The sequence below is a fragment of the Procambarus clarkii genome, chromosome 14 (genome assembly GCF_040958095.1).
Source record: "Procambarus clarkii isolate CNS0578487 chromosome 14, FALCON_Pclarkii_2.0, whole genome shotgun sequence".
Classification (NCBI taxonomy): domain Eukaryota; kingdom Metazoa; phylum Arthropoda; class Malacostraca; order Decapoda; family Cambaridae; genus Procambarus; species Procambarus clarkii.
In genome coordinates, this window is record NC_091163.1 from 31,260,638 (window position 1) to 31,282,948 (window position 22,311).

Genomic DNA, 22,311 nt, shown 5'->3' on the forward strand with positions numbered 1-22,311 from the left:
TGTCCGCCACCGCCGCCACTGTCCGCCACCGCCGCCACTGTCCGCCACCGCCGCCATTGTCCGCCAACGCCGTCACTGTCCGCCACCGCCGCCACTGTCCGCCACCGCCACCACTGTCCGCCCGCCGCCACCACTGTCCGCCCGCCGCCACCACTGTCCGCCCGCCGCCACCACTGTCCGCCCGCCGCCTCCACTGTCCGCCCGCCGCCTCCACTGTCCGCCCGCCGCCTCCACTGTCCGCCCGCCGCCTCCACTGTCCGCCCGCCGCCTCCACTGTCCGCCCGCCGCCTCCACTGTCCGCCCGCCGCCTCCACTGTCCGCCCGCCGCCTCCACTGTCCGCCCGCCGCCGCCACTGTTCGCCCGCCGCCGCCACTGTCCGCCCGCCGCCGCCACTGTCCGCCCGCCGCCGCCACTGTCCGCCCGCCGCCACGGTCCACCAGCGCCGCCACGGTCCGCCCGCCGCCACTATCCGCCACAGCCGCCACTGTCCGCCCGCCGCCACTATCCGCCACAACCGCCACTGTCCGCCCGCCGCCACTGTCCTCCCGCCGCCACTGTCCGCCCGCCGCCGCCCTGTCCGCCCGCCGCCACTATCCGCCACCGCCGCCACTGTCCGCCCGCCGCCACTGTCCGCCCGCCGCCACTATCCGCCACCGCCGCCACTGTCCGCCCGACGCCACTGTCCGCCCGCCGCCACTGTCCGCCCGCCGCCACTGTCCGCCCGCCGCCACTGTCCGCCCGCCGCCACTGTCCTCCCGCCGCCACTGTCCGCCCGCCGCCTCCCTGTCCGCCCCCCGCCACTATCCGCCACCGCCGCCACTGTCCGCCCGCCGCCACTGTCCGCCCGCCGCCACTGTCCGCCACCGCCGCCACTGTCCGCCACCGCCGCCACTGTCCGCCCGCCGCCACTGTCCGCCACCGCCGCTACTGTCCGCCCGCCGCCACTGTCCGCCCGCCGCCGCCACTGTCCGCCCGCCGCCACTGTCCGCCCGCCGCCACTATCCGCCACCGCCGCCACTGTCCGCCACAGCCGCCACTCTCCGCCGTACAGCCTCCCCTCTCTCCGTTAGTAAATAATTATAATTGTTAGTAAATAATAAAAGAAATATAAATTATTAGATTTTTTTACCCTTAAATTGGTTTTAATATTTAAATTGAAAATAATAATATAATATAAAATATAATAAAAATAATATAATATAAAATATAATTTAATTTCAAGAAATTTAACTTTAAACACAAAGATGTAAAAAGGGTTCAGTTTATTGGCTCAAACCTTTCATAAGAGATTCATATTGGTGTATGAATGGATTATGAATGACTCATGTTAGAAGTGTAAAGTTGCCACAACATCTCAAATTAGTGTTAGATACATATGTCTTGGTTATAAGTTTTGGAAACCTATTTAAGTCCACACACAATATCGTATCTGATACGATAAAACAAACGTTTCCAATACTTTCAAATACTTTCCAGATATGTTGTGGCAACCTAAAATTGTTTGCTGGGTACCTTCTACCCGAACAAGGCAAACGAATACTGGTAGCAGCAGTGGGACCCAGAATTTTTTTTCTGGAAACAAAAGTTCAAGTACCCAGCATCGCCTCGTGTTCCAGCCGCCACCGCCACCGCCATAAGCCGCCATCCTGCCACCCACGCATCAAATATTGTGCCAGACCGGGGTCCTGCCATCAACCACTACTCCAGGCCAACGTTTCAGAAGTAAGGGTCAATATTTTCCTGTGAGAACGCTCATTCATCAGTGAGGAGGAAGGAAGCTTCCCGCGCCAGCCATTTTTTTTAACCTCGCGCCACCACGTGGGAACCACCTAGTGCACCCACCACCACCACCGCCACCCAAGCTGACAGTATCTAAGCTTTGTGAGTGTTCTAGCTACTGAAATCGTGGTCAATCATCGTCACAACTATCAACTGAGCATCGTATGTACTGTATTGTTCCTTGAGAATATTTGGTGGACTGCAATTGTTTGACTAGTGTCGCCTCCCCAGGCTCACACGCCTCGCCTCCCTCTAAGCTCACACCTCGCCACCAGCCCCTGCTACATCATTTTGTGTGAACTCCTGCCTCCCAATCGTGTTTCTCCACCGACATCGTCGTAATATCGTCGTCGTCAGAATTTATCTTCGCACTTCCAGCATCAACAGTGTGGGGTCCCTGAGTTTCGCGCCACCGCCGCCAGGAGCGCTGCCATCGCACCAGTTTGTAAACAAGCCCTCACATGGTCCTCTTCACACGTCTGGTCACCGTTTTTCGTTTTGGCCACTGTTATATTGCAAATCCTGCAGCCCTGAGTTAAGTAAATATGAGCTAAGATATCGTGTGCTATGATTTAATGAGGTTTAACGTAAATATATCCAAAATATCTTATGAATTAATCTTTCAGTGACTTGTTGAATATTGGAGCCGGTTTAGTACTCCAGAGGCCCACAGTTTCTCTGAGACATTTCAATATTCCCTGCATATGATTCCATTATTCATTAATTGTTACTAGTGTCATTACTGAATTCAAAGGCGAGAGAAGTAAGAAATAATTGTTTCTAGCAGTTATATACATTCCTGTGTCCAGTTTATGTGCTACATCCATATTTCTTGCATTGCCACTTGTTGTGTTGAATCTTTTTAATGAAATTTTGCAATTGCACTTCCAGTTTTTATATTCTCAATTGCTGTGCTTAGTCTGGTTTAATTAATTTACATACATCTAATTCCAGTCATTTTTTTAATGAAAGATTGCTAAATTTAGTTTACAATTGCTTGTTCTTAATTATTTTCTTGCCTAGCCCAATTTAATAATTTTATTTCTGCCATTTTTACTTTAGCCAAGTTGATATTTTTTTGTGTTTATTTTTGTGTATACTATTTCTGATGCCAGGTGCACTTAATTATAATCTGCGTTCAAATATTACTTCCACGGCTGTGACAATGCCTACCACTGTTGAAACCCCTTCAGAATCAATGGGAACAGTTGCTCGTCCCAATGGCCAGAGATCAGCTCAGGAAATGGGTATTCCTCTTTTTGCTGGGGAATCGCGTTTATTAGAATCATGGTTTAGTAAGGTTGAAGCGAAAACAGTTGCACGTTTTTCTAAGCCTACTGATGCCGAATACTTAGCAATTGCACGGTCAGCCGTGGACACAACCAAAGGTGATGCACGTTTTGTTGTTGATGAGAAAGCCATTGTTAGCCTCCAGTCTTGGCCTGAATTTAAGGATTTCTTTCGCCGTCGCTTTGTTAATAAAGGAGACCTTGACCCATATAGGTTAGTCAAGAAAATTGCCAATGCCACCATGCAGCCTGGTGAATCGTTTAATGCGTTTACTAGCCGTCTCGATCAGTATCTGTATGCCTTAGTTTCTGCTATGAATAATTCGACTTGGTTAGATAAAGACAATAATCTGTCCCCTGAGGCTATGGCCAAAATGATAGCATTTGGTACTTTAATGCATTTTGCCCCCGAGCATACAAAACCAATCGTTGAGCAACAAAATTTTGGTGTTAAACATGAAATTGGTGAAGTATTTGAGGCTATTAACAATGCCGCAGATAAACTAGCTCCCCGAAGTGCTCAACTGTTGCCACCCTCTGATGCTGTAAATGTAGTCACAAGCTCTCAGCATCCTCCCACAAATTCTCAAAACTCTTGGTCGCAGAAGCGTACCCATGCTCGTAGCCCCCAGTCAAATTCGCCGCCTCATAAAATGCCGAAACGCCATAGTCCACAACCATCCACTCCCTCATGTTGGCATTGTGGTAAGAGTAACCACCTTGCAAGGGACTGTTGGTCCGCCCCTAGATCATCACCTCCTAGACAATTCTCTCGGCCCCCTCATCAATCTAATCATTCTAGGCTTCCATATTGCACGTACCATAAACAAGTTGGTCACCACACTGCGGATTGTAGAGCTAGGCAAAGGACATCTCCACCTCGTAACTCCCATGGTCAGTCTTGGCGAGGCTCACAGCGTCCAAGACATTATCAGAACTCTCGTAATTACAACTCCCAGCCCAGCTATAATGCAACTTCAAATTATAATGCTCAGTCACAGAATGCTGGAGCTCAGAATGTTCACTCCATGTCGTCGGGAAACCCCCAAGGCCATCCGCTAACCAATTCAAGCTAGCCAATCCTAGTGCCCTCCCTGTGTATTCAGTAGCTACCCAAAATAGATTTGGACACTTGACAGAGGAGGACACTGACTCTAGACCAGTTGTAGATGTTGACGGATCCACAGTAAATTTGACACAAACAAGACACAGATATCCCAGACAACATAAGTCAAAAATAGTAACTTGTCCAGTCTCAAGTGATGGTCCCCTTGTATCAGCCATTGTACATGGTAGAGTTTTAAAAGTTTTTCTTGACTCAGGTGCAAAAATTAATATTGTCAAGCCCTCAGCTCTTAGAGGCATTGAAAGTATGCACCCTACTATTTTAAAACAGTCACACATACCTTTTCTAAGTGGTATTTCAGGAAATAAAGTAAAAGTTCAGGGTGAAATTGACCTCCCACTCAAGTTCAATGATGTCACATTGTCTATAACATGTTTAGTTGTTGACATTATTCATTTTCCTGGAGACATTCTCTTAGGTCTGTACACCATGATTGATGAAAATATTGCATTGTTTCCCCATCGTTGGAACATAAGTATCAAAGACCATGTCATACCCTTGTGTAGCATGTATCGACAGGGCCACGAGTTCAACCTTCAATCAGATTATGTTAATTTTGTTGACACCCGCCTTGCAAGCGTAGGTTTGTCAGATCATTGTCGTGGTAGCATACCCGAGAAAACAGGCACTCGATTGAAGCATAGTAGTTGTGCAGTTGTTAAGGAGAATGAGTATCGGGACTTTCTGGAAGGGGACGCCCTAACGGATTCTCGTTGTCTCGCTCGCCTGGCAGCTTCCATCTCTGAAGTCAGTGGTTCCACGGCTACTGACACTGTGTTACACCCTCATTCTCTCACCAGAATAAGAGTTAAGGTTCAGGGAGTGCCTGAGTTGTCGGATGTGATTGCGGAAAGTGAAACATGTAAAGTGAATGGTACATTTGTTGAACCCTCCTGGCACACAGTGCAGGATGGTACTGTTACATTATTTATCGCAAACACTAGTAATGCCGATATCCATCTCCAGTCGGGTACCCATGTTGTAGATTTTGCCCATTACTCGTTACCGGTGCGAGTTGTGGATGATGTCTCCATGGATCATACTGTTTGTACACTCACACCAGGAGAACAGGGATCTCAGCCAGAGGTGCAAGCGCAACACCTCAGTCCTACTGATTTTCCTGACTCTGTGGCTCAGCTTTTGAAAATTTTGAACAAGAATAGAGCTGTTGTTGCTCTACCAGGAGAAAAATTAGGTCTCACTCCTCTCATTACACATAAAATTCCCCTTGAACAAGGAACTACGCCTATTTATGTACCAGCTTACCGTCTTCCCCATTCTCAGAGAGCAGAAGCAGATAGACTTGTAGAGGAAATGTTACAGAGTGATGTAATTGAATCGAGTAATTCGCCATGGAACGCTCCATTGATTCTTGTACCAAAGCGAGATGGGACTTGGAGACCTGTAATCGATTATCGCAAGCTTAACAGAGTAACAATACCTGATCGTTTCCCACTTCGTTCTAAATGATTTGTTGCAAAGTATTGGTCGAAACAAAGTATTCTCAACGTTAGATTTGTTGCAGGGATTCTGGTAAATCCCCCTTGATGAGGAAAGTAAACAATTGACAGCCTTTAGTACTCCCAGTGGTCATTTTCATTTCAAAAGAATGCCGTTTGGTTTGCGTAGTAGTCCAATAACCTTTTCACGGCTCATGACAAATCTATTTCGTAGATTGATAGGAAGTACACTTCTAGTTTACCTTGATGATCTCATAATCATGTCGCAAGATGTTCAGACTCATTTCCAGAACCTTGAGAAAGTACTTGCAAAGCTCGCTGAAGCTAATTTAAAAATAAAGCTTGCAAAATGTTCATTTTTAAAGCAAAAGATTAATTTCCTAGGTCATACAGTTACACCTTCAGGTATTACATTGAATGAATCAAAAATTATTGCTGCCCGTGATTTTCCAACACCTCGTACCGCAGAAGCCGTAAGACAGTTCACAGGTCTTGTAGGATTTTATCGTTCATTTATTGCTGGATTCTCTATTATAGCCGCTCCGCTTTACAAGTTGCAAAGAAAAGATGAACCCTTTGTTTGGGGAGAGGCCCAGGATCAATCATTCAAAAAACTCAAAGCAGCCTTGATTTCGTCACCTGTCCTTAGGTACCCAGATTTTTCTAAACCTTTTACGTTGGTTACCGATGCTAGTGACATAGGTCTAGGTGCTGCATTACTTCAAGCAGAAGGTCACAGAGATCACGCAATAGCTTATGCTAGCCGCACATTATCCAAAGAAGAGAAAAATTATAGTGCAACAGAACGAGAAGCCTTGGCAGTTGTTTGGGCACTTAAACATTTCAAGGATACAATTTATAATTACCCAGTTCATGTTCTTACAGATCACCAACCATTAATTCCCTTGTTCAAAAATAAGAATCCAGTTGGAAAGTTTGCTAGATATTTGCTCACAATTCAAGAATTCAATCCCACATTTGGATATATTCCAGGAAAGCAAAATGTTGTAGCCGATGCGTTTTCTCGACACGTAGCTGCGATTCAGTTAAATTACCCAGCATTAGATGCTACAGTAGTAGAAACGGAACAAAGACAAGACCCCATATGGGCACCCGTCATTAAATTTTTGACTAAGCAAGACACTCGCCCGATTCATAAACCGCCAGTACCATTGAAAGAACTAGTTATGTTGGACAATTTACTGTGTAGAGTAGTAAAGCTAGGGACAGCCCCGAGGAAATGTTGTCAGTTAGTTGTTCCAGCTGTCTTGGTACCAACTGTGTTAAAAATTATCCATGATGCTCCTGCAAGTGCACATCCAGGAAAGGATCGTACACTCCAACAAGGTCGATTGAAATATTTTTGGCCAAAAATGGCTAAGGAGATTGCTCATTATGTTGACAGATGTTTAACTTGTTTACAGCACAAGGGACATGTTTCAGGACCTAATCCAATTCAGGTGTACCCAGCAACTAAAGCTCCTTGGGAACGAATATCGATGGATTTATTGACAAATTTTGCGGAAACAGAGAAAGGGAACAAACATTTGCTTGTAATGGTCGATAATTTTTCACGGTTTTGCAAACTAGTTCCTATCCCGAACAAAACAGCAGAAACCATAGCCAGCGCATTCCATGACCAAATAATTTGTAGATATAGTATGCCTAAAGTAATCCTTTCAGATAATGGACCAGAATTCAGTAATAGTATTCTAACTAGCTTGTGTGATTTATATAACATAAAAAAATGTAGCATTATGCCTTATCTTCCGGCAAGTAATGGACTAGCTGAACGTACTAACAGGAAAGTGTTAGATGCCTTGAGAGTCACGTTGAATTTTGATAACAACAATTGGGATGATTTTATACCCTTAATTCAGTGTGCTATAAATTCTTCAATTAATGTTTCTACTGGTGACACACCTCACGCTATTCTTTATGGTACAGATAAGATCCTCCCTAATGAATTGATTAACGTACCTCCTACTCCCTTATATAACGTAGATGATTTTGTTCAAGTGAAGCGTAGACAAATGCAACTAGTATTCAAGAAAATACGAGAACAACTGTCCAAAGCAACAGCCGAGTTCACTCTAGCAAAGAATGCACGAGCTAAACCCAGTAAAATAACTATTGGATCTGTAGTAATGATACTTAACCAACACAGGTCTGGTCCTATGTACAAGTTAACTAAGAAATTTTTGGGTCCATATAAGGTAATCGAGCTTATTAAAGGTAACAAATACAGACTTAAGAACTTGTTAACAGGAGAGTATATAAATGAACATTTAGACCACATGAAGTTAGCTAAAATGACTGTTGACGAGACTGATGAGGAAGATGACAATGAACTTACCCAGACAGATACTCCTACTCGGACACCACCTTCTGTGGTTGACAGACCACTTGATGCTCAGCAACCCCATACTAGCAATTATAATCTTAGATCTAGACCTCTCGTTTCAACCGTGCACTCACCACATGTCCATTGGCTAGATGTTAACGAGGATATCTCTCAAGATGATAGTTTGTCACATGAAGTTTCATCTGTTCCGAACCTTCAGTCAGAGCCAGAGTTGTATAGTGCTCTGGATGAGCTAGGTGTAGATATCCGCAGAATTTATAATTGAATGCACTCTGCAGTTATTCTGTTGTTTTGAAAAAAAAAAAAAAATTCATTTGCAGTATTTCTACCACATGTGTCTTATTATTACCATTATATATAATGTATAGTTTTTCTCAAATTTATTTTGTTATAAATTAGATGCCATTGTTAAGTCTACTACTATTTGTATTTTCACAGTGCTTGTCATAGGAGTTATTATTGTTCTAGCAACCACATTGTGGCCAGTGAATCCTGACTGCTATCACGCAGATGTTAGTCTTCTTGATCCAGGTCTTGTATATGCTTGTAAATATATTGCACATTATATATATTGTACATTGGTCTTGTAAATATATTGTATTATTTCAGAAAAAAAAAGAGAAAAAAAAAAAAATCATTATCTATCTTGAAATTCAATTGTGGTTGTTAGGTCAGAACTTTGTTCCATTAATGTAATAATTGTTTAATTTTGTATGGTTTTCAAGCACATGCCATTGACACATGTTAATAATTTTGTTTAGGCAATACCTTGAGTTGTATTGTTCATATCTGATCAGTAGACATACACATGTTCTTAATACTCTGGTTTAATCAAAGAATTGTTACCATGATTTTCACCTATTATGATGAATTTTTTTTTGGTGCATATATGCCGAGTTGTTTGTATTACGCACACCTGATCTTCTTTCAATGTTTTATTATGCAAATTTCACATGTAAGCCATTATTGAATGCCACCGAGGTCCTTTCAGTATCATTGTAACTATATAGCTAGCCAGAGCTTGTCGACAAGGGACGTCGACTTGGTAGCGTGTCCGAGCGGTGTTATACTCAAAATTCTGTCAGTTGAAATGTAACCAATCACAGGCAAGTAGGCCTCTGACGTCATGCCAGACAGAGGAGCATCAAGCATGCTCCCAGCAGCCGCAGTTATCCTCACAGGCTCAGAGTAGAAGGACCTCGGCTAAGCAGATATATACCTTGCAATCTCAGTCAATAAATATATACAGAAGCGACTACTGTGTCTACCTTCTACCCGAACAAGGCAAACGAATATATTAGCTCCATGTGTAAGTGGAGTACCTCCTGTGAGGAGTCCTTTGTATAAACTTAGAAGCTGGTAACGGAGCCCCCAGTTCTGACGTCCCCAGGTTTCGTGAAACGGGGTTCATATGGTAAGTGGATGACAGTGATGCGGAGGCTGGGGCCATGTTGGCTCAGGGGAAGGACGAAGTACACCGTCCAGTTACATTCTATCCCAAGAAGTTTCTTAAAGACCAACGAGCATACAGCACAGCGGAAAAGGAAGCATTCTCCCTATTGATGGCTCTGCAGCATATTGACTTATATGTGGGGGAGTATGGCTCACCCAGTACAAGAATTCACTGGTAATAACCCACTAACTTTTATTCACAGGTTAGAAGAAACAGGACTGATCGGCCTACCTTACTAACCACGAGGGGTAAGGCTGGGTTCAGTGGGAACTCCTATCCTTGGAGGACTAAGATGCACCTCCCATCTTAGTGGCACCGAGGGCACTGCTAGAAGGTGTTTGTTCGTCGAGTACTATAGTGGTACATGAGCACCTTTAAAGTAGAGTACATGCCACAATGTATAGATAAACGGCATTGGGGAGCAACAACAGCTCACAGAATGAGAGCAAAACTCCTGGTCATGGGGGACCTAAATCACGGAGAGATTGATTGAGAATGAAGCAATAACCATGGAGGGAAAAAACGTAGGGATCAAAGCTAGTGGAAGTTATAGACATAAATTTCCAAGCACAACATGTGAAGGAAGACACAAGGAACGCGGAGGGGATACACCGAGCCTATTGGCCTTGATTTTCACCCATAATAAGGAAGACATAGAGAATTTGGAACTTGAAATACCACTAGAAGCAAATGATCATTGTGTCTTAGTCTTTGACTACATGATGAAACTTGGTCACATGGGTACCTCTTGTCTACTTGTAACGACGGGACAAGAGATCTGGGAAACGAGAGTAGACTAGGATGCAGGAGGGAGTGGAGGAAGTATAGAGAAGAAAGGACATAGGACAACAGGAACAGTTGCAACAGTGCTAGGTACGAATACATTATTATAAGGAAAGTATCGAAAACCATTATGAGAACGATATTGTGATCAAAGCAGAAAACGCAACCTAAATTACTACATAGTCATTTAAGAAGGAAAGTGAAGGTGAAGGACAAAGTGACAAGACACTGGAAAATGGTCGGGGCATATTCAGGAAGTGATAAGGAAATCTGCAAGGCACTGAACTCCAGATTCCATGGAGTGCTCAAAACCGAGCCTGAGCGGCTTCCATTGTTAGAAGATAGACTATCAGATAGACTACGATTGACCTAAACGATAGATTATCAGATGTAGAGGTGACAGCAGAGGAAGTAATGATATAGCTGTCAATACTGGATGAAATGAAAGCAATTTAACAACACAACATATCACCGTGGATAATAAAAGAGGCAGTGCAGGCCCTCAGTTTGCCTCTAGCAATTATATTTAATGTCACTTACGAAGGGAGAGTTACCCAATTGCTGGAAGAAGGCAAATGTGTTACAGATATTTAAGAAAGAAGATAGGAAAAAAGCACTTAACAACAGACCAGTATCACTGGCAAAGTGGTTAGCAAAGTGGTTAAAACTGGGTACAAACTTAGAGAGAATTAGGTACTTAAATAAGTACCAATATGGTTCAGGGAAGGGAAATCATGCCAAGCAAACCTTCTTGAATTTTATGATAAAGTAATAAGAATAAGGCAGGACAGGGAAGAATGGGCATACTGCATATTTCTGGGATGCCAAAAAACCTTTGATACAGCACTGCACAGGAGACTGCTATTTAAACTTGGCATCACGGAACCCGCAACACCGCAAAGTGTCGATCAATGCCCCAGAAACATTAACCGGCCGGGCACTATTGCAGTCTCTCACACTAGTGACGCAATTAAAATCCCCACCAAAAATCATATCACGCGTATCATGTGGAAAAAATGCAGAAGCTCCTCCCTGAAAAAAGGCTTCCTCTCCAGACAACGTGCCACCCCCGAGGGGGCGTAGACAGTCAAGAGCGGAATCACCACCCCCAAATATTCCACCAGGACAAATAGCACCCGCCCATCCTCATCCATCTCCGTGTGAAGCAGAGATGGACGCCCTCCTAAAAAACAGCATCAACGTACCCCCAAAGGACATCCTCGGCGGGTTAAGCACAACATGAAAATCCGCACACAGACACTGTAAATCAGACACGTCCTTAACATTATGCTACTGAATAAGAGCCACATCCACCTGCTACTCACGAAGGACATCCACCAGACCCAACTGCAACGCTAAATCATTCAATCCACGCACATTCAAGGACGCACATGTAATAGAAGGCGCCATCGGGAGAACCATTCAAGAACCCCCCCAACCCTTTAGGCTCCACCTGGGGCGCACACGAACCCACCACAGGAGCAGCAGCGGTAATATACTGACTACTGACCCTCCGCCCCACAGAGGACGGCCATGCAGGGGCGGAGGCCCCAGAAGTCTTCCGAAGCGTCATAGGGCCACCCACACCCTCTTCCTTCAACCCAGCTTCAGCCGCTACTTACCAGCAGGCATCCACGTCCACAACCAGCGGGGAACACTCTTCCCTATCAACCACCTCGAAACCGCCAGATCCCACGACGCCAGCTGTGGGTAGGACCACCACTCAAAGCTACTCCCTGTAGAGCCTCGACTCTCTTCCCAGGAGGACCCTTGCTCCGAGAGCGCTCTCTCGGCGCCCGTTTGTGGCGGGGAATTGGGGAGCCCAGCGCCACCAGGGGGGATGATCCCCTAGGACCCGCAGAAGGCCGCAACACACTCTTGGAAGGAGGAGCCTCACCAGCCCCGTCGACACCAGATATGGAGCCAGGAACGCACGCATCAGGGAAAAGCATAACGGCCCCAACTGCAGACTCGCACACCACCACCTCAGAAACATCCTCCACCACGGTGGACGCACGTGGAGCCGGATACACGTCTGCAACGATCGTCGCCACATTACTGGGAACAGGCGCTTCCAGGTCCTCGGGGCCAACCAGCCGGTCAGGCAGAGAAGGAACACGCGAAAGAGCAGGCCCAGCTGACTGGGGAACGGGACAATACACTTCAATGGGCTCCCAGAGCTCAGCTTCAACCCCACTTACACCAATGGGGGGAAATCACTCTCTCGAAATACAGATGGTTCAACTGCCGCACCAGCAAGGCACCCAGCCACGATGTGACCCGCCACATCACATCGGAAACAAGTATGTGCCTGGTCTTGATAAAACACCTGCATGGTGAAACCGTGAAATTTTATCTGGGACGGAATTGCACTAGCCAAACAGATGCCAAGAGTCCGAACGCCAAGCTGTAACCCCACCAAACGCCCAGAACATAAACAGTTAATTCGATGCGAAACAACTTGACCAAACCTTGCAAAATACGCACGCAGCACAGGTTCAGGAAAATCTAGGGCCCCTCCGTGGACACTCCCATATTTCGGCAGCACCCACTGATCCGACACCGTAACAGTTAAAGCAGAATAAGATATCGGAGAAGAACCGCTATCATACTTCCGGATGAAACGTTGGTACGCAAGCAACGTGCTCAACTTCACTGCCACACGGTTATTCAACACCTTTTCCAAGCCTTGGAGATAGTTAATGTCCACCTGAAGGACATGCAGGAGCGCAATCTGCAGGCGCCGGGAGTTCCAACCCTACAGTATCAATGCACCAGATAGGGGCACCAAACACAGCCATCATGCCAGCCGCCCCACCGGCCAGCGGGCGCACCAAACCACCAATAATGACCCTCTCTCACGCAGCACCAGGCAACAACTGAGGAGCCCAAGCACTCCAACCGCTCCATCTGACGACTCAGATGGGACTCCAATGAAGGGGAAACTACCTACATGTGACGACTCAAGAAAACGACCTGGGAGTGGACGTAGCACTTAATCTAACTCCTGAGGCACATTGTTACGGTATCAACACCATTGCTGGAGTGCGGAGTGACGATTTCGGTCCATGGATGGCTATCCATGGACCTGCACCCCAACTCCAAGGCATTAGGGGAGACAGACAACGCCATCTGTTGGCAGAGGTGTGGCGTTTGTGAAAGGCTCCTGTTTCATACAGGACCTCACCTCCTGTTAGGAGGTGAGGTTGATGATGAATGGACGTCGTCACCTCTGGTGACGACGTAACGGCATGAACGCCATCTAGAGTATGCATACGATTACATTTCACAGTTCCCCAGTGAAGGGTGCCATCCTAAGTTCACCCAGTATACTTTCTGTCTGACTATTTTTTTTTTTTTTTTTTTTTTTGAGATATATACAAGAGTTGTTACATTCTTGTACAGCCACTAGTACGCGTAGCGTTTCGGGCAGGTCACTGGAATACGAACCCCGCCGCGAAGAATCGTTTTTTCATCCAAGTACACATTTTAATGTTGCGTTAAACAGAGGCTACAGTTAAGGAATTGATACAGTTAATAACCTTTATGTCCACAGAGGTGACGTGATGAGTCTATTGCTCTGAGGACGGCAGTTTACTTTGGGCAGTCCAGAACTCCTGACTTGTTTCCTGCGAGGATAAGTGGCCGCCGTTGGTAGTAAGCAGTGTGTTGGTTGTTATACTTGTTGTGTGTGTGTGTGTGTGTTTGTGTGTGTATGTTGTACACTGTTGTTGGCAGTGTTGTGTGGAACGACGTACTTGGGATTTGGCCAAGAAGAGTTACGAGACGACGGTAGTATTCGTCTGCTGAGAAATGCTGCTAGTGTGTTGCTAAAGACGTCTGTCGGGGTTTTAGATTTTTTTTTTTTTGCAAGGACATTCTTGCACGGGCCCTAAGCCTCTGGCTTGCGCATCTAAGTCTTGTTTGTTTCTGTTTTACTTGGGCGGAGCATGAGTATTTATGACTCATATGATCGCTTCAGTAAGATTTTGCCATATGTATTTAACAACTTCTTCTGCTCTGATGAATCTAAGTTGAAATCTTAATGGGTTTGTAACTGTGCACTGTGTTAGATAATGTTCCGGTGGTCTGTCGGGCATTTCTCCGCAGTACTGACATTTCGGGGTGTTAGAGACCTCTGGAAGTGATTATTTGTGACCCCAGTCAACGTGTTGCTGAAGCCCTCTGCCAGTGTGTTTCTGGAGAGCAGCTGTGGGATATTTGGACATCGTGACGATACGGTGTGTGGACTGGCCCATGTTGAGAAAGGTGAACTCGTCGGTGATTACCACTGAGCGTGGACGACGTATACTTGAAGATTGTGGACTCATTGTGTTTTGAAGAACACTGCAGACATATTGAGTGTCCAGGATGAAAATGACACTGTGTACATACGTGTAGTTATACTTCGATAGATAATATATTGGTGAAGGTGTAATTGTGTCTTGCTTACCCCTCTTTATTCATAGTACTATTACTTGCTACCGCCAATTCATGATAACTTACCATTGACTTGGGGTGGGATCATAAAAGAAAAGGCTCTAAGGCACATTACACAGATAGAACCCAGTTATTGGCTCAAGGAGGCCGTAACACACGCATAAATAGGATAATGACAGCAGTGTACTCTACACTGGCAAAAGTTAGAACATCATTCAGAAACCTAATTAAGAAAGCATTTAGAGCGCTCTACACGGCCTACGTGAGGCCAGTCTTTGAGTATGCAGCCCATCATAGAGTCCCCACCTGAAGACACATAAGGAGACTGGAAAAAGTTCAGAAGTTTACGATGAAACTCGTCCCCGAATTGCAAGGAATGGGGTATGAAGAGCGACTGAAGGAACTGAACCTGACGACACTAGAAAAAAGGAGGCCGCAGGGAGATCGGATAGAAACATATAAACTCAAAGTAGTAATAGGTGAGATGTTCACACTGAATGCCAACAATAGGGGACATGGGTGGAAACTGTAAACTCAGACGAGCCATAGAGATGTTAAAAAGTTTTCATTTATCGTAAGCGTAGTGAGAAAATGGAATAAACTAAAGAAGCAGGTTGTGGAAGCAAACTCTATTTATAATTTCAAAACTAAATATGATAGCGAAATAGGACAGGCGTCACTGCTTTAAGCAATCGACGCCTAGAGAGGCGGGATCTAAGAGGCAAGGCCTAATCCTGCAGGCAGAATTAGATGAGTACACACACACACACACACACACACACACACACACACACACACACACACACACACACACACACACACACACAAACAGGTCCAGGCATGCCACAATACAGCCATTAACACGCACCGATGCAGTTATACATAAGGTTGGCCAACTGCTTGTCCCGGTGAGAGAGACCAATCTGCAGACCAATGATGCCCTGAGCGAACATGTCGACAGTACTGACTGTCAGTTTCCCGTTGTTTGTAAAGAACTGAAAAAGAACACAAAAAAAGATGTTATAATTGGTTTGGCTTTCTTAAATACACTTCGACCTGATATCGTGAGATGATTATATTGATTGATTTTAATTCTTAAAGGCATGCAATAAGATTTTCCTGGAACATCTTGCACCGCGAGTGAAACATACAACCAGCACCTCCTGATTAGTTGTGGTCCTGGTTTTAAACCAATCATATACCAGCAATTTTCCCACTTTTATTGGTCGAATCAGGTAATCTAGAAGTTGTAGTTGAAATGACGTCATAACAAAATCCAATTGTTTTTCGAAACAAATAAAAGTGATCGGGAATGATTGATTACTGACAGCCTAAAATATAAATAAATTCAACGAATCAGAACTTAATATTTGCTTTCTGTCGAATATATCTATGTTGTGATCACGAGATTCATTAGGAAACAACTAGTGACCAATCTTGGACAGCGGCTGAAAGGTCAGCCTCGCCTCAAAAACATTACATTTGGAGTTCTGTTTATCAGAGTCAACATTTACTACGATAATATTTTAAAGAAATACATGCCTAGATAGGACTGTAAAACTCCTTAAAGACCAGATTGCTGTAAACGACAAACGTTCTTACCGAGGAGCCGTAGTGCATGTCCGATGAGTAGTCATAAGGCACACTGTAGTTGTTAATTTGGGCTGTGGAGAACTTATTGAAATTATGTACTCTCTGAGGAATCACGTTCTGGAAGTTAATTTTGACGTAGGTGTCTCTGTCAGGACGGGATTGTTCGTGGACGAACCCTATAGCGTGGCCAACTTCATGAGCAACAATGCCTACCTGATAGTGAGAGATAAAGAATGCGTCAAACTCATCTAGAACGGTTATTCAACAGGTTTAAGTTCACCGTGTCTTTGAAACACTCAACATAGACAAGGCTGTGGGGCCGGACAAGGTCAGCCCAAGAGCAACTGTTCAGCAGGTCCGAACAACTAATATTCATGAGACATCAATCTGTCAGCAAATGACAGTTGTTTACCATCTTCGGCTACTATGTGGTCAACTATACGGTTTTAGAAAATGTCGATCTACTACTGATTTCAGGCTAACTCTCTCCACTAAGTGGCTTCAGTCAGTGGCTGGAGTCCAAGATGATTAGCGTTGTTGCCCTAGATATTGGAGGCACCTTCAACCAGGTAAAACACTCTTATTACTATGAAAGCTTCATGCACTAGGTATCTCAAGCCCTATTCGGCAGCAAATAAGAGACTGCCTTCAAGAACGAACTTCTTGAGTAGTCCTCAATGGTGCTGACTCTGAGAGCCGTCAATTTGTACTGGTATATAAAAGGGGGGAGGGCCATACTTGGTTCTTTGCTGAGAAATGTCCTTCCCCAATGATCTACTACAACTCATTCTTGACGTTCAGTCCTATACTGATGAATGAACTCTAAACATATACAGAATGAGTACCATGAAACATGGGGTCATTAATCATCAATTTTCAGTCTAAACAAACTGGGGTAAGGCGATTGTAGATCACATTTGCTGCTGAGAACATACAGACGATGATGGTAACAAGTCAGCATCATACTGTAATTCGGACAGAAAAGTTTGTGGCAAAAATTTTGTGTTGCAGGAAGGTGAAATATTGTGAATAAAGTTAGTGTTCAGTGACTATAATGAGCCGTGTAGTTAAACTAGCAAGCAAGGCAGCCGAGAAACTTGCAGCCCTACGGCGCGTCTCATACATTCTTGAGAGCGAGGGTTATGAGACCTTACATGAAGCACATGTTCACTCCCATCTTTTGTATGTACCACTCTCCAGGAATGTTTACTACCATCTTATGTATGCACCACTCTCCAGGAATGTTTACTACCGTCTTATGTATGCACCACTCTCCAGGAATGTTTACTACCATCTTATGTATGTACCACTCTCCAGGAATGTTTACTACCATCTTATGTATGCACCACTCCCCAGGAATGTTTACTACCATCTTATGTATGCACCACTCTCCAGGAATGTTTACTACCATCTTATGTATGCACCACACTCCAGGAATGTTTACTACCATCTTATGTATGCACCACACTCCAGGAATGTTTACTACCGTCTTATGTATGCACCACTCTCCAGGAATGTTTACTACCATCTTATGTATGCACCACACTCCAGGAATGTTTACTACCGTCTTATGTATGCACCACTCTCCAGGAATGTTTACTACCGTCTTATGTATGCACCACTCTCCAGGAATGTTTACTACCATCTTATGTATGCACCACACTCCAGGAATGTTTACTACCATCTTATGTATGCACCACACTCCAGGAATGTTTACTACCGTCTTATGTATGCACCACTCTCCAGGAATGTTTACTACCATCTTATGTATGCACCACACTCCAGGAATGTTTACTACCGTCTTATGTATGCACCACTCTCCAGGAATGTTTACTACCATCTTATGTATGCACCACACTCCAGGAATGTTTACTACCGTCTTATGTATGCACCACTCTCCAGGAATGTTTACTACCATCTTATGTATGCACCACTCTCCAGGAATGTTTACTACCATCTTATGTATGCACCACACTCCAGGAATGTTTACTACCGTCTTATGTATGCACCACACTCCAGGAATGTTTACTACCATCTTATGTATGCACCACACTCCAGGAATGTTTACTACCGTCTTATGTATGCACCACACTCCAGGAATGTTTACTACCATCTTATGTATGCACCACTCTCCAGGAATGCCTTTATCGAGATCAACACTCCATCAGTGACCATTAATTTCTAGACTATCATCTGGAACATGTTCGTGCAACAAGTAAATACGTGTAATATCAAGTCAACTGACAATATGAAGGCTCTGCTACCTAGTTGGCTCCTGGTTTATCCTGTTCCTTAAATGAAAGATCCTAGCATTAAGTTTAATTTACTACTAATGGATACAAATAATGTAAAGTAAATGAGTTTCTAGGGTCAAGCTTTACATGAGCGGATGATGGTTGACAGCTCTAAGCTTGTAGTTTCAATTCGAACATTAATTACAATCCACATGAACCTATTCCTTAGTTTGGAGAGAGAGAGAGAGAGAGAGAGAGAGAGAGAGACAGTGAGAGAGAGGGAGGGAGAGGAAGAGGGAGTGGACCTGGAGAAGGAGGAAGCATCTGATGAAACGATATAATTAAGTTTTTTACAATTTAGACAATTTTTTTACTGGAAAGTTTCAAATTTGATGAGCATCACACGACGTGTATAAATGTTAAAAACATCAGAGCTGATGTATTGCAGGGGAAATACATATTTACATTACCTACCAAACACGACCATTTACACTTACCCTCTCACAACCAACGCCAATTGAGACGTCTTGGCCGTTTACAACCTGGCGTCCTAAATAGGAATAGCATCCAGAACCTTGTATGAACCTGAGATGAGGTTGTTTGGTGTTGGTGGTCAAGGTAAACTTGATGCAGGTATTGGCCATCCAGTGTTGCAGGCCAGCTTGTACCGCGGTTACGTTCACTGAGCACACAAAGTAAAAAAAACATTGTTAATTTCCATTATGTTAATATGATATATCTATCTATCAATCTATCTATAATAATTCAATATACTGTTGATTGGGACAGAAAAGGAGTGAATGATGATTTCTAGCACGAATCTTCTCTATTTTCTTATGTTTACCTTCACTTGAGAAGGAAGTGATAAAATTAACTCTTCAAAGTTCATTTTCCAATGCTATTATGCCAGGCGCTCAGACATGCATATCGTTAACACCTTGACAACATTATCAAAGGCAGAGTTTGAATGGTTACATAACTGCTTGATGATTGACGAAGATTAAACCACCCAAGAAGTGGCATGGGCATAAGTTGACCATAAGTGGAAAATGTTTGGAGTGAATGTGATCTTTGGTCGTGAAAGGATATTTTGTGTGCCGAGCGCGCATTTAAATGGTCAATCCTTACTATGGGGCTGCTATTGCGGTGAAGGATATTGTTTGACAATATTTATGAGGGTGTCCAGCTGCTGGTTACCTTTTTTGACCAGAAGAGTGGCATTATTTATGGCTTCAGAGTGGTTACTGCAAGATTCAAGGACTCTTAAAGCTCTTCTAAGGCCGTTGGTTGCTTCACATTAAGTAGTGACGTGACAGTCAAGTAGTGACTTTTCTGTGATTGTTTGGCAGAAGATGCATTCCCAATTTCTGGGTTCACTAATTTCCTAGTTGCATCTGTAACCTAGACGAAGTCTATAAAGCCAAATTGGTATTTCTCGGTGAATTCCTTTAATAATATTTAACCTGTCTAACATGGTGTCCTGAAGATACCATATTGCAAAGGGCAAACCTTCTGCTACTCTCTGCTGTAGATGGGCATTGTTGAGGTGTGCGAGTTTTTTGGAGATGGTGTCTTTAGTGTACTCTAGGCTGGGCTGGACTCTTTTTATGTATCACTGGATGACGAGTTGCCAATTCAGCAGTTTCATCGGCTTTTTCATTTCATGGGATTCAAACATGGGATGGGATCCAGTTTAGGCTTATGTAGAGTCCTTTGCCTTTGGTTACTGCTCCAAGAGACAAAACGGTGGTAATTATTTCCACGTTATCTTTCCACTGCTTCTTTCCAAATATTTGAAGTGCAGCTTTTGAGTCTTTGTGAATAATTGCATTTGTAATCTTCTGTCCAATCATAAATGAGAATGCCCGGTGTATGCCACAGAGTTTAGTTTGGGTTGATGATACTGGTCCTCCCAGTCTCCAATATGCCTGTTCATTGTTTGTGCAAATAACAGCGCCAGCACTCTCATATTCTTTGTTTTCCGATCCGTCTGTGAAGATGTGGGTGGCGTCTGCTACTGCAATGCTGCACATTTGCTTTTCTATGATGCGTCTTAGGATTGTTGGATCATAGGCAGCCTTTTTCATTGGAAGACCTTACATTACTCTTTTGAAGGTAGGCTCCTCTCACGGTGGGGAACAAGGATAGTTTGGGTGTGGTTGAACACTTCCTCTATCAAGAATCATATTTTTTAATTGTAGTCTGTTTAGACTTCTCCCGCTCTGGCAGCCCAAGAGTTACCATTGTTTTGGCAAAGTTCAACCGTCAGGGCCTGTCGTAATGGGACTGGATCAGGGTAAACAATTATCTTACTAATAATCGTAGCTATTCATTGAGATATTTTTTCTTGGAAGGCAAACCCGTTTCCAGTCTTAGAGCTTCAAGACTGGTCCACATAGGGACTTCTAGGGCAGCTCTCATAGCATTGTTCTGTGCTACTTCAAGCTTTTTCCACTGTTGTTGTGATGGACTTGAGAGTGCAGGTGCTGCATAGTCGATCACTGATCTGACTGCCTGTACATAGTGTGTGTGAAAAATTTGCAGATTGGCTCCAGAGAGGGAGGTTAGCGACCTGAGGATTGCCGTCCGGGCTGCAGTTTTCTCTCTTAAGTGGCCTCAGGATTCAAATTTATGTATCCAGCATTATTCCTAGAAATAATCAGCATTCCTGGTCTGTTGAGTGCAATTCTATCAGCCGTCTTGGCTGCACAGCTTTGGATTAGCTGGATCTTTGGGCTTTGGGATCGGCACTATGTCTGCTCTATTCCAAGCTGTAGGTCTAGTTTGAGAAGTCGAGGCTAAATTAATTATCCTTAGATATGCAGTGTCCCCCTCTGGGCCGAGGTTTCTAATAATGGTATAGGTTATTTGTCATCTCCAGGGGATGTATCTTTGGAGTTTATCTTAGCCCAATTGAGCTCATCCAGTGTGAAAGGGGTATTAGTTTCAGAGGCTTCTGCACATGCTGCTAGGATTCTGTGTCACTTTTCTTCCCCTAATCCTTTCTGCTCTGCTAGTACATTTGGTGGAAGCTGATTACTGGCTGCTCTTTCTGCATATTTGGTTGCCAGTACTTCGGCTTCCTGTTGACGATTTTTAGGACGTGGGGGCTTTTGGTATTTTATTTCCCTTGGCCCTGTGATTTTTCTGCCACATCTCTCCAAGTGAGGTGTGTTTATTTAGATGTGAACACCATTCCAGCCACTTTTGTTCTTTGATTATCCTGATCTCTTAATGTACATGTTCCTTGACCTCATAAAGTAAGGTCCTTATGCGGTCACTTGGCTGCTATTTGTATGGCTACCTTTTGCTGTTGAGTCTATGACTGAGTTCTTTAACACGTTCGTAATAGAACCAGTGATCTCTGTGGTGCCTGAGGGACTGTTTTTTAGTGGAATTGAGTGGTTGGCGGCACATTTAATTGCTTTGACAAAATCTTGTTCTGCCTGATTAATGTCTTCGAGAACATCTTAGTTTCTATGCCACTCTGAGATGAGGTTTTGAAATTGGTCCCATTTTATTAGAGCAAATTTCCAGGCTTCTGGTGGAGGTGGAAGTGGAGGTGGGGCGGGTAGACCCAACTTTAGATCAATTTGTACCCCATAATGGTCGCTTGTGAGTGTGGGCTCAACTGACCATGTTGCTGCATCTCTTAGGGAGGCTGAAATGAAGGTAAGGCCTAATATACCTCTTTGGATATAGGTGGGTTCATTCTTGTTTAGGATTTGGATTTCTGGTAGCGGTCTAGTAGATGTGTTGTCAGTGCTGGTCTCATCTGTTGTGTTCGA

The 22,311-nt window shown here is 44.3% G+C and overlaps 1 protein-coding gene across 1 annotated transcript in view; it reads right to left on the reverse strand.

The window, feature by feature from the left end:
- LOC123771020 (protein SpAN-like) overlaps positions 1-22,311 on the reverse strand; it is a 137,734-nt gene that overhangs the window by 63,561 nt on the left and 51,862 nt on the right. The window contains exons 4-6 of the mRNA XM_069324431.1: positions 19,021-19,205; positions 16,299-16,502; positions 15,565-15,691 (exon numbers count right to left, since the gene is read on the reverse strand). Coding sequence (XP_069180532.1) covers positions 15,565-15,691; positions 16,299-16,502; positions 19,021-19,205 — 516 coding nt within the window. The remainder of the gene's footprint in view (positions 1-15,564; positions 15,692-16,298; positions 16,503-19,020; positions 19,206-22,311) is intronic.